Raw genomic sequence first — 12984 nt, 5'->3', positions numbered from 1 at the left:
AGCTACAGACTTCCTTGTAAAGCCCATCTTGGGAGGTGGCAGGTGGGCACAGATTCACTGACGCGACCTAGATAAAGTATGGTCAGATCTCCAGGATCAAACCCTGTGGAGATTTTATTCTTTACGTTCTCTACTCCAAGCTGCAAGTGGGAATTACATATTGTTTAAACATTTCCGCACTTCTGTAAGCACAGATTTGGTTCATTCATTTATTCCTATGTCTATCTGTATTACTATGTAACTTGGATATTCCGTGTCAAGGACCGTCTCTCTTGTATTTCAGCAAACTGCACCAGTGATAAGCATCAGTTACCATCCAATTTTCATGTGCTGAAAGACTGAATATAACTCATTAATAATTTTTAGGATTAGATTTACAATAAGTAGTGCTTAAATGTCAGAGAAAAATATTAACTACTACAGTATTACAGAAACATGGAACTGTTTAGTTTGAAAGCAACTTTTTGAGATCTATGGAACCCTCTTTCTCCAGCAAGGCCAGCTAGAAAAAATTGTCCAGGACCATGTCTAGTCAAGTTTTCAGTATATCCACAGATGGAGACTCCACAACCTCTCTGGGCAGCCTGCTCTGGTGCTCAGTCATCCTCACAGTAAAAAAAAGCCATTTCAAAAGGAATTTCATGTGTTTCAGTTTTTGCCCTTTGCCTCCTGTCCTGTCACTGGACACTATGGAAACATGTCTGGCTACTGCATCTTAATCTCCTCCCATCAGGTATTTATGCACACTAAGGTCACTGGAGTCTTCTCCAGCTGAGGAGTTGCAGCTCCCGTGTCCCCATATGAAAGATGCTCCAATGTGTTACAAGAGTGCAGCAGTGCAGTGAGGTTCCAGCACGTGCATCTCTGCACACTTGTGAGGGAAGATGGCGCTTCTGCTGCATTACTCCACATGTAGGCATGGCATGCCATGTTCAAAGACTAAAACCCAAGAGGTATTACCTTGTAACCCTCATCTCCAGGTTCTCCTCTATCTCCACGTTCACCAATTTGACCCTAGAGAGCAAACCAAAGAGCAAAATGTAACAGCTGAACTGAATATAATGCTGCAGTGAAGTATGAACAGAAAGCTGGGATTTCTCTCAAGACAAACTGAGAGGGAACTGAGGAATACAGACATAAAGGTTAGCTTGGCTAAAGGAATAAACATGGGTTTTTTCTAAACAGAATGCATTGCAGTCAGACACAGTCTAAAATTTTTTGTAACTGAAGACTAAAAGAAGCTAAAAGATAAATCTTACATGGGGCTTAATGAAACAGGATGGAGGATTGACCTCAGAGGAACTTCTCCAGATTTATACTTACGTATATAAATAAATATATATTAATTTAAAATCCAAATGGATAAATGAAGTGACTCTGGTTTCAAGACATGCAAGGAAAACTCTCTTATGGCCTCTGTAAGATAGCACACTAAAAATTGGATTCTTTTCTGGAATGACGTGCTGTACCCAAAATTTGCTTTAATTTTGAAGTTTGTCCTAATAATTTTGACAGGTTCATAAATGCTGCAGAGACACACTCCATGTATGAATTCAGTACAAAAATGGTTACAAAATGCAGCTCTCTAAATCAGCTGAATTAGTGTGCAGTGATAACAAAATAAGTGAAAACATATTTTTGGTTAGCAAAGCAATTAAGTATAACTCAGGGTAAACAGCAAGGGTAAAATTCTTTTCTTAAAATGCTGATCTAAACACAGACTAATGGCATTAGTGTATTTAAATAGAGGGCACAGATGTTTAAGCAGGAAAGGGCACACAGCAGCATTTTCAGAGAGAGATTACTCATTAAAGGAGGATAATTCTATGGTTTTTTTACTGACTCCTGAGACAATGATAAAAAGCTTCAGAACTAAATGCATTGGCTCTTGTCTTGAGATGCACTAATGTAATTTTTTTGAGAAAGAAAGACCTACTGGTTCACCTATGGGCCCAGGTGGTCCAAGGACTGTATTATCTTCGCCTGGGTAACCCTAAACCAAAGATAAATATTTTAAAATGTTAACTTGGAAGTTCAACCTCATCTACCATGCGCACAAGTTCAAATGCTAATGAAAAGCAGAGAACACATTGTATAGATGCTAAAAGTGAATATTATGCTTATGGTTTTAATATAATGGATTCGGTAACTCCATTTTAACATTCACCTAAATGTCCTAAAGACATTTAGGACTAAAAAAACCTAAATATTTGCTCTATTCTCAAAGGCAGCTATAAGAAAAAAAAGGATTATTTGAACAATTTCCATGTAATCATGTTTTTATTTAATGAAAAAAAGGATAAACAGGATATTTGACAAGGGGGAAAAAAAGAAAACTTCTTCCACTATTTTGAGAAATACATTTAACTTAAAGAAAAACAAGTGTACAGAAGACTCCAACATTAAGCCTGAAATCTATTAAAATTTAAATACGAAATAACTGCCATCCAAGTTAATAAACAAAAAATTATCTATTCCAGATGATACCTAGCAATAGCAATGCAAAGAGAATCACATTTTTAAATATGATTAAGGACTTTTAAAGTGCATCAAAGTGCTTTTTCAGAAGTGACCAAGAAACCTAGACACTTAGTTCCCAACAAATTAGTTTTCAGTTATTGTTTCTTATTTCATACAAAACCTGTTTATAACATCAAGCACTAAATGTCTATTCACAGAATTTATTGCATAACTTGCTCTAGTTTGTATTTCTCTGTCAAGAGCAACTCCAATCCAATCTTTGTGAAGTGAATCCATGTACCTGCCTTCTTGGGGTCACACGGATTTCAGCATACAAATCTGTTTTCAGGATTTGAGACTTGAGAGAACAACAGTAAATTTGACACTAAAATAGCAGTACTGAGGCCACATCCTGTCCCTAACATTTTATATTAACCACAGACATTTGTCCATTCTAGTTGGACTTTCAGGCAAATCTGTGGGTGTACTAACAGACTCAGAGTTAAGTAAATATTTAGCTGGTTCTGCACTGATTATTTTTGTCAGCAGTGCTCTCTAAGGGCAGTGGTGCTATCTGATACAATAGACTGTGTTCTGTACAGTGGGTACCTTGTGTTTTAAAACCACAAACATTTTAATGGTATAATTTGGGACTCCATCTCTGAATGACCCTTTTCCTCACTTTGCATTTCTTTTCATAGTCTCTGACAATACTAACAAATACTGCAAATGGTGGCTTTTGCTGCTTGCTGTGGGAAACAGTAGGTGTGCAGTTACATTTCCTCCCTTTATAATTTCACAAAACAGGACAGTAAAATGCATGTTCATACCTTTTCTCCTTTGGGGCCTGGGGGCCCTGAGGGCCCTGGAGGACCCTGGTGACCCTGAAGAAGCAAACCAAACACAAATTATTTTAAAACAAATAAAGAAAGAAATAATTCCAAACTTTCTTTTAGCTACTAACTACATTTTTTTTCTGCTGGCTAATTATTCTAAATCATGTTATGACAGCAAAATCAATGGCAGAAAATGGACTGTGCGCAGGAAAACCTCTATGCACATTGGGAAACTACAGATTCTGGCAGGGTTTAAGGCAGGTGATTGGAGCTGGGCTGGTTCTTGCTTGAGGGTTAGGGTCACTGATGGGTGTTTGTGTTTGGAAAAGAGACTGGACAGTCTGCTCTGTAAGAGGATTACTCAATCCATCTATGACGATTTTCACAGCTATTTTTCAGTGAAAGTCACAATATCTTTATGTCCTTCAACTAACCTCATTCAATCAGTTTCTGTTACTGAAATGAAAATTGCATGGCCAGACAGTAAGCAGAGGTGGTGGTGTTTGCTGAACTTTCTTTATATATATACCTGTAGTAGTTTTATAAGAACTTTACTCAGAAGGGGTGAGACACATTGGATAAACAAGGGTTTAAAGTTTGTGGTAAAACCCCCCTGCTAGTGAAAACACACAAAAACCTCACAAAAACCAGCCATCCTTGCTTAAGGCTAACATTTCTGAATAGGCAAACATGTTGTATAAACATATGTGAGTATCTGGCTTTCCTGAAAATGTTTGTGTAGTCTAGATACAGATCCCTAAGATATTCGAAATTAGAGTGCCACAGACTTACTTTGGGACATACGTGTACCTGAATTCAGTAAAAAACGTACCCCATAACCTGGAATTCCTGGCTCTCCTTCAGGTCCCATTCCTCCTAGGTGTCCCTGTTAAGTGCAGTTATCAGTGAGAGAAAAAAAGAGCTCCTTTGTAAAGTGCTACAACAATGACTACTTTATAAAGTAAGCACATGAAAAATCTTGAAATACTGACACTTGACACCACAGACAACTTTCTTGTAGGTCCTATTTAATTTATTAAAGAATACTGGGCTTTTCATTCTTCTGTGGAAAAAATGGTCAATGTTTTCAGTCCTAACCTTATAGTCTTTGTGCATAATTAAGATCTAAAGGATCTCAGCTTTGAGGGCTGTGGAAGAACTAAGTGCTAGTATGCCAAGAGAAGTGGAGGGTGGGCATCACCTTAGAAAGCTGAGTCCTTCTCTTGAAAATATTGGCAATTAGATAGTAAACTTTGCTTCTGTTATTTCCTGTGTTCAGGAACACACTGCTGCATTCAGTGGCCACGGGATTGGACTGAGACAGGACTGACACTCCCCTCTCTAGTGGGGAGTCTGAATGCTTCAGTGCATGTGCCACACAGTATGGAGCAAGTTTGGGGAGCTTACTATGAAAGGAGCTAAAAGTTAATGGAACAGACTTAATTCAGTTAACTTTGGATAAGATTCCTCTTCGATAGGAATAGTAGTCTTCATCTGAAGTGCTTTGTTTCAGCCATAGCTAAGGCTTATTGTATGTGTTAGTAAACCCCTTGGTTTTTGTTCTTGGAACTGGAAAGGTTTATAAACACCCATAGCAGTGAGGTTATATGTGGAGTGTGGGACATTCCATGGTGTGCTCTGCCATCCCACTCCCCTAATTGTCAGATGACCAAAAGTGTGAGAGGGCTCCTTCCGGATGCATGCCCCGGGTTTCTGTCTGGAAAGGTGAACAGGTCTCATTCTGATGCTGAAACACCTCCAAGCTCTTAATTAAGCATGTTTTCTACTAACCACAGGACCTCGAGTTCCTCTTGCACCTTTGGGACCAATTTTTCCAGGTTGGCCAGAATCACCAGCAGGTCCAGCTTCTCCTGGAGGGCCAAGCTGCCCCTTTTCCCCCTGTTGATGTTATTGTATTAAAAATAATAAGAGACGGACACTGAGTTTCAAAATGCAGTTTATGCTTAATCAAAATGTGTAACAGCATTATTTAATAGGTATGACATTTACTGTATGTCATTTCCTGTAGATATTAGAATGTCTGAGCCCAGAACTCTGCAGTATAAAATAGTCTCTGCTAAAGTCTTCCTATTATTTTTTTTTGTTTTCTTTTAGCCAAAGCTTAATGTTTTTTAATAGAACTAGAAACTGTCCTGAGTTGCAAAAGTACATCCTGATACAAATTTAAATTTCTTTATTTCTTGAATGTTACGGTTTGCAGAATGATGACAATTCTAATTGCTATGGCTAACAAGAAAAAAATTGGCTTGAAGCATGACACAAAACAGGGATAGCTGTGGTTCAGTGGAATTTCGTAATGTAAATTTGAGTCTCAGATAAAAGGAAGGGAACTGGGGAAGATGAAAAATACTACCTTCTTTCCTAAACGGCCCCTCTGACCTGGATTTCCTGGTGTTCCTTCAGGGCCCTATAGATTTATTAGAGAGAGAAAAAGAAATGATTGAGAAAGGCCTGGAAACATGTTTAACCTCTGCTCCAAGCTGCATAACTAAGTAGGCTTTTGTAAAGCAGAGAGGTGGGAGGAAAAATGTCATTATCTGTGGCTGTACGCAAGTTAGTAGGACTGTTTCTAGTTATAGCAGAAACAAGTGGGCAAGCATCAGGGATTATTTATCAAAGTAGTGAAAATGCACTGAAAATAGGGGAGAAACAAAACCAATAAATCTTGTCCACACAGAATGTATTACTTAACAGATTTGTGAAGCTTATTTGTTGCTGTGTAAGCTACTTTTTAAGGAAAATGTAATATTAGTCTCACCCCCAATGAAACACTCAGACAATTGGCTATAGGAGACTGATTTCCATGTTTAGACTAGGATGTTGTGATCTGTCTGCATCTCTAGAAGGAGGTCAAACCAAAATTGTGATGTGAACACTCCCAGATGCCAGGGAGAATGAAGGGAGAAGAAGGCAGCTCTGCAGCTGCCTTTGGAACGTGTAGAACAGAAAAGTGAAAAATCCCTCCCTAACCACATCCTCCCAAAAATTGAATTGCCAGACCTGCCTGTCTCACTGAGGCACAGAAGCACTGCTGATGTTGTTTATTGTACACAAGCATAATTACATCCAGTGTATATATGCCAGGATTGAGCTGTTTTACAATAATTTCAACGCCTGAAACTTTCAATCTTCCCCAGAACTGCCAATTTCAAACAGACAGTGAGAGGAAAAACAAACAAAACTGCAGCACACTAAGGGTGCCAACAACTAAAAGAACACTTTTTTCTTTCACTAGGAAAGTAGTTCACTGTGAAGAACCCAGGACTAAAGACAGCAAAATGTAACACGGATGCTTAGAGGACAGAGTGGACAGTGCTCACAGCTGTGAACAGCTGGCGCTCCAACTAATGTTTTGTCGGACCCCACCATCACGTAAGAACTACACAGAAGGCAGCCAGAGGACTGCAAATGAGAAAATGATTTTTGGTAAGGGAAGCTGGTCTGACTTAAGGCTACAATACTTGCTTTGGAAACTGTGCTCCAAAATACTAGTTCTCATGACGAAGTTGCGTACAACTTCATAGTTGGATTTTAGATGCTAGGAGTGGTGTCAGAACGAATAGGCAAACTGATCTAACCATGTTGATGGTGAAGTCTAATGCTTGTCTACTATTTGATCTGTATATGGTTGATGCCATATTGTTTGGAGAAGAGAGATCTGAAGTGAGAGGCTCCAGGGTGTGTGGTTTGTGTGTCCGGATGACAAGTGGTGAGGAATCCCTATTTGAAAAGAGGTCACATATTTAAGATAGGAAAAGCATTTGTCTCCTCTTTCTACCAATCCGGAACCACATCTAAAGCTTACTTAAGTATGGTCATCTCAAATGACAAAGAAAATCAGAAAAATCAAAAATAGAAGAAGAAGGAAACATTAAATTTGCTTACTAAAGGCAAATGAGCAAAAATTCCATTTCAACCTGAAAACACTTACAGGAATGCCCACTATGCCAGGTTCACCAGGAGGCCCAGAAATTCCTGGTAATCCCATCTCTCCTTTTTCACCGCCTTCTCCAACAAGTCCCTGGTCTCCAGGGTCTCCCTAAAACATATTAAAAAAAAAAAAAGCTTAGTCAACCTGCTGCTACAGAATTACTTGTTCATAAGAAAAGGGAATTCTGAATCTCTGAGAATCTTAGCAGTCAAATTCAGATCAGGCTCTAAGTTAGGGTAAAACCCTTTCTATCTCATTCATACACTCCTATAGCCACATTTTGCCTCATCCATCACCAAATATATGAAGTTGTTCTCTCTGACATCCCCTGTCCTGGCACCTGCCACAGTGCCTGGCACAGCACTGATCCAATTCAGGGAGCAGAGCAGCCTTGGGCTTGCTTTCTCCAGCACTCTAGTCGCCATAGGCAAAAGCTGTACTCATGTCTCCAGCTGGGTTTTCTTTGTCAAGCCATTCAACTTTGCAGCCCTTGCAAGGTAGATATGGACATAAAAGGTACAGGAAAGCCTGTACTTTACAGGAGCTCCTATGTTAAAATTAAGTGCACTCAACTGGGCTCTGTTGATCTGGTTTTGACCTAGGATAAAAGAGGAGATCTAGGTCCTTAAGCTAATATGAGTATTTTACATCTGCTACAGAAACTTGATGTACCTTTGAGCCATCTTTTCCTTGAACACCATCTTCTCCTGGAGGCCCTGGTTCACCCTTATAGAAAGAAACAGTTGAAAACAACGTTATTGCCTAAATTTCTTGACATAGAGGTATTGTCTTGGAAGAACTCATAATAGTTTTATACATGCTTATTATCTTTTGGACAACTACTTTTTTGCTGTTACAGTTTATTTATCTTCAGTGTCACAGCCCATGAATATCCAACACAAGAAAATATAAAAGATGATCAGCATTAGAAAAATGAGGCAATACTATGTCCATATAACACTGGAGATTTAGACAGTAGCAGTGAGATTTTGTTTAGTTTCAGAGTATATAACATGCAATTACAGTAAACTCAAAAATAAACCTATTCTGTCCTGAATCTTCCATGTTTATGTGGATAGCTACTATATTGGTATATTTACAGATTTACTGTAGGGCCACGAAAAACTCAGCCTTTACCATCAGAAATATTTCAACGTTATAATCATGGAACCACACAGAATCATCAAGGTTGACAGAAAGCTCCAACCATCAGCCCAACACCACCATAATCATATTCCCAAGTGCCACACCCAGATGCCTCGCAAACACTTCAAGAGACAATGACTCTACCACTTCCCATGGCAATATACTTCAATGCCTAACCACTCTTTCAGTAAAAATTTCATTTCTTATATCCAATCTAAACCTCTCCTGGTACAACTTAAGGCCCTTCATTCTATCACTTGTTAGCTTGCAGAAGAGACTGACCCCCATCTCACTACAGCCTCCTTTCAGGTAGTTGTAGAGAACAATGGGCCTCCTTTTCCTCAGGCTGAACAGCCCATGCTCCCTCAACTGCTTCTCATAAAACTTTTGCTTCACCAGCAGCGTTTCCCTTCTCTGGACATGCTCCAGCACATCAATGTCCTTTTTGAAATGAGACCCAGAACTGGACACAAAGCTCAAGGTGCAGCTCAACCAGTGCCAAATACAGGGAAAAATTCACTGCCCTGGTCTTGCTGGCCACAATTTTTCTGACACAGACCAGGATACCATTGGCCTTCTTGGCCACCTGGGCACATGCTGGCTCATGTTCAGACACCGTTGACCAGCACCCCCAAGGCCCTTTCTGCAGAGCAGCTCTCAAGCCACTCTTCCTCCATCAATACTCTTTCTAACTTGCCACAGTATTACACTGTTTTATTTTCTTTAAAAAAAGAGGTTATCAGAACATAGCTTCTTATTGAATTCTTCCGATAAATCAAGACTTCTCGACCTGTACTTCATAAAATACTTTTCTGTTGTAGAAGAAGGCTTGTGTCCATAGCTTACCCTTAAACCTTGGTCACCTGGTTCTCCAGCCTTCCCAGCAGGTCCAATGTCTCCCTGGGATGTCACAAGGAAAATAATTGGATTTTAAAGGACAATATTTGTAACAATAACAGGGTTTACAGCTGATGTAGTCATCATGACAATAACAGTATTTCTTAATGGTCCATTTCCTGTACCACTGTCTACTTGGCTAACAAATCAGATCTCTCTGATTTGCTTTTATGAAAATTTGAAAATTTAAACGGCATAAGAGAATAATTTCAACATTTACCTTTGTGCCTGGTTCCCCCTGCAGACCAGGTTCTCCTTCAGGGCCAGGAGGTCCCTGCATGGTACAAGAGCTATTGTTACATGATCACTAGTAATAATTTTGCAACAACTAAATAATACACCCAAAATTGAAGCGGAAGAATGACATGACACTCTGGGAAAGATGAAGGTCTGAAAAATCAATCAAGACAACACAGTTCTTTGTTCTTTCTAGAGCCAAACAGAAAAGAAAGGAGGGTATAGAAGGAGTTCAGGAAATACACTGTGGGTCAGGAACATACTGAAGACTCAGCAGTACCACTAAGCCTGTACCTTTCACCATAAATTACTGCTGAGCAAGCATCTACCTTCTGTAAATCTGACTGACAACTTCATCTCCGTTTAGGCTTGGAGCCAAGTAGATACAGCCTTTGGAGAACAAAGTCCTTTTTGGAGGCCTCAGCCCTTAATGAGTTAATGGTATCAGACAGCTTTCTGTAAAGTTTACATATAAAACTTAGTTCTTAATAGTCAGTCTGGATTTGGGGTGACTGAGGAAGAGCATTTCTTCAAATAAGCCAGATCCCTACTGTTCTAAGTGAGCTCATCCCTTGGGTACTTCATTACAAATGTGGCTAATACATTCTGTCACATTTTTCTCAATGAAATATTAAAAACAAAGCAAAAAACAGAAGCAAAAGTTAAGCAAGAAGGCTATCTACAGCTGCTTTCCTTTATCTACAATTTGAAAGAACATGTGATTAATGGTGTTTTACTACCTAACTGCAAGGAGAATGGTGCTCTCCGCCCCCCCCAAAAAAAAGGTTGTTTACTTGATTAAATATTCACCTTCTATGACAGATATCATGAATGTATGCTCAAAGACAGTGCTTACAACAGAAAAAGCTACTTATTTTAAACATTTTTTGGTAACAGCTTTAAGTAAGAGTCTCTCAGTAGCTCATGATATTTAAGTCAGCTGCAAGCAATAAAAAAATTTTATAAACATACTGTCCAGGCTTAGTCAGTTGTTTGAGTATTTGTAATTGCTATATAAGTGATTAAAAGCTCACCTCAAAACCCATTTCTCCAGTAGGGCCAGCATCCCCTGGCTGTCCTCTTGGACCCTGGCATTAAACAAAATTTTGGATGCATCATTCAATTAACATTAAATTACATTGTAGTGTGTTCAATTTGTCTCTTCACAGCTCTTCCAGCTGGAATAAAGAAATGTATTTCATTGTCTTTCCTCCTGAATCCAACAGTGTATCCAAGTCCCATTATGGCATATAGTACCAATCATTGCCAGCCTTGACACACTGAAATAACAGATCTCAAATAATAGCACAGATGTCTTTTCTTTTAGACCAAAAATAAATTATTATCTGAACTAAGCTCTTCTCTTGACTAACTGAGACTTTGTTTAATTAAGGTTTGTTAGACTGTCTGGTTTGCTTTGTGGAAAAGCCTACAGTCTGGTATGGAATTAACTGAAAACAACTACTGTTTGTTTCACCATGCATTTAGCAGCATTTGTACAGAACGGTCACTGAGGCGTAATAGACTAAAGGCTGGAGCCTTCTTAGTAATATTAACAACTATACCATAAGCATTTTATTATCAGCCTTACATGTAAGTAGTAAAATTACAGGGATCATTTCCCAAAGTGGCACATTCAAATTCTCTGCACATGTAAGATCTGGGCTCACAGAGTAGGATTTGTGTGCTGGGGAGTAGAAGTTGCCTGTAACAGTTTACAGCTGATTCTATAGCCATTGTGAATGTATGTCAAGACAAATCAGCCTCTGGGTATAACCAGTCTTTGAACTTCGAGAAAGTTCGTTTCTATTTACCCCTTTGGGACTCATCTGTGTCTAAAGACATCCTAAATTCAAAACATTTTCTTGATCTACAATCCTCATGTAAAAGAAAGATGCTGCTTCTATTTACGATAGAAGCCTTTTGAACAAATATTTACTCTATTTTGTTTCACTTCCTCTTACAAACTATGCATATGGTTTTGCTCCTCCTGATGACCTGGCAATGACAATGTGAATATTTTCTTCCCTTGTAACAACAATGTCAATTGCATATTACTGACAGAATTCCAGCAGATGCATAAATATGACCTTTTATCTTCATTTAAATATGAACAACTAAAACTGCAGTTACTTCCCTTTGAGAATTCAGTTGGTCCTAAACTAAGTTGATTGATTTTCATTTGCAGCAACTCCATAAAATTCCACTAGGCAAGTGTCACAAAGCTTCAGTTTGATTCAAAAGTCCAGTATTTCTTCACATTACCATAGAGATAAGGCTGCTGGATTGGCAATGTATCTTTCTCCCGAGACTTTCAGAAGCGAAAAATTTATAGAAGTATCAGGACTCTTTTTAACCATTAACATCAGGTAATTTGCAAAGAAGGGTTTTACTGAAATGTCTGACAATTAGATAAAGTTTGAGTGTAATTTAGATCAACCCCGTTAATACAAGTAGTTCTAATTGCTTATATTTCTCTGCTCCTCCACCAACAGTTCGGGGTTTTCTGCTCTGTGTAGAGCTAGTGACAGGGCCAGAAAACCTCAGCTGCTGGCTTTCACACAGTGACCAGCTGACAGAGGATGAAGTCAAGCTGCTTGGATGGGCACCTAAAAAAAGCGCGTTGTGTTGCACAGTATCTTCTGTCATTTTATCACTTCTTTCTAGCTCTGCAGACCATTTTCTGAAGAGATTTTACTCTTTCAGCACTTGACAGAAAAGATATCCTGTTCACAGGAGGAGGTTTGTTTCTCACACTGAATATGCAGTTTCTATGTTGATGAGCACAACAGAAATGTAGGCTGCTCAAGAGTAGGCCACTTAGGACAGACATTCTATTGATATGAAAATTCAGATCTGAACAGAAGATGGCAGGAATTTGACATATAAACCTTTCATTGTAAGGCTCTCACGTGTTGCAACATGATGATAAGATTAATAAATGAAAGAGACAAAGTAACAGGAATCCAGTGACAACCATTAGAAAATACATTTTCTGTGAAACATTTTGCCATTCCTACAGGTTGGCAGCTCAAGTTAAGTAGGCAATTCTACCCTAAACAAAATTTACCAAATAATTGTTGGTGCTTTTCTAGCCCCTCAAAATGTGCGATTACTTTCTTTACACATGTCAGTCTATGGATTAGTAGAAATAATATTGGAAAAAATATTAAATACTAGTAACACTAAAAATAATACAATTTTTATCAACACTTCACTTTTGAGATCTAAATTAACTATGTGCAATTTACTGTGCAAAATTACTTTCCAGAAGCAATGTAAACACACAGTTTTTGACAACTCTATTAGATTTCTGCACCAGAAAATGGCAGCCTTCTCCCTAAGGCAGCATATATTTTTTCACTGTACTTATATAATATGATTTCCCCCAGAGATGGTGCTGCAATGCTATTCCTGTCATGGCTATATCTTGCAGTATATTACACATACTTGCTG

General features: G+C 38.7%; 1 protein-coding gene across 3 annotated transcripts in view; it reads right to left on the bottom strand.

Annotated features, from left to right (window-relative positions):
* COL24A1 (collagen type XXIV alpha 1 chain) overlaps positions 1-12984 on the bottom strand; it is a 127395-nt gene that overhangs the window by 21195 nt on the left and 93216 nt on the right. For all 3 annotated transcript variants that reach the window (XM_048313209.1, XM_048313210.1, XM_048313211.1), the window contains 11 exons: positions 10563-10616; positions 9512-9565; positions 9241-9294; positions 7921-7974; positions 7249-7356; positions 5671-5724; positions 5088-5195; positions 4129-4182; positions 3291-3344; positions 1937-1993; positions 961-1014 (listed from right to left, as the gene is read on the bottom strand). In XM_048313209.1, coding sequence (XP_048169166.1) covers positions 961-1014; positions 1937-1993; positions 3291-3344; positions 4129-4182; positions 5088-5195; positions 5671-5724; positions 7249-7356; positions 7921-7974; positions 9241-9294; positions 9512-9565; positions 10563-10616 — 705 coding nt within the window. The remainder of the gene's footprint in view (positions 1-960; positions 1015-1936; positions 1994-3290; positions 3345-4128; positions 4183-5087; positions 5196-5670; positions 5725-7248; positions 7357-7920; positions 7975-9240; positions 9295-9511; positions 9566-10562; positions 10617-12984) is intronic.

This window comes from Corvus hawaiiensis, chromosome 9 (assembly GCF_020740725.1).
Source record: "Corvus hawaiiensis isolate bCorHaw1 chromosome 9, bCorHaw1.pri.cur, whole genome shotgun sequence".
NCBI classification, from domain to species: domain Eukaryota; kingdom Metazoa; phylum Chordata; class Aves; order Passeriformes; family Corvidae; genus Corvus; species Corvus hawaiiensis.
Note: the sequence above shows the minus strand (reverse complement) of the source record. Positions and strands in the feature narration are given on the sequence as shown.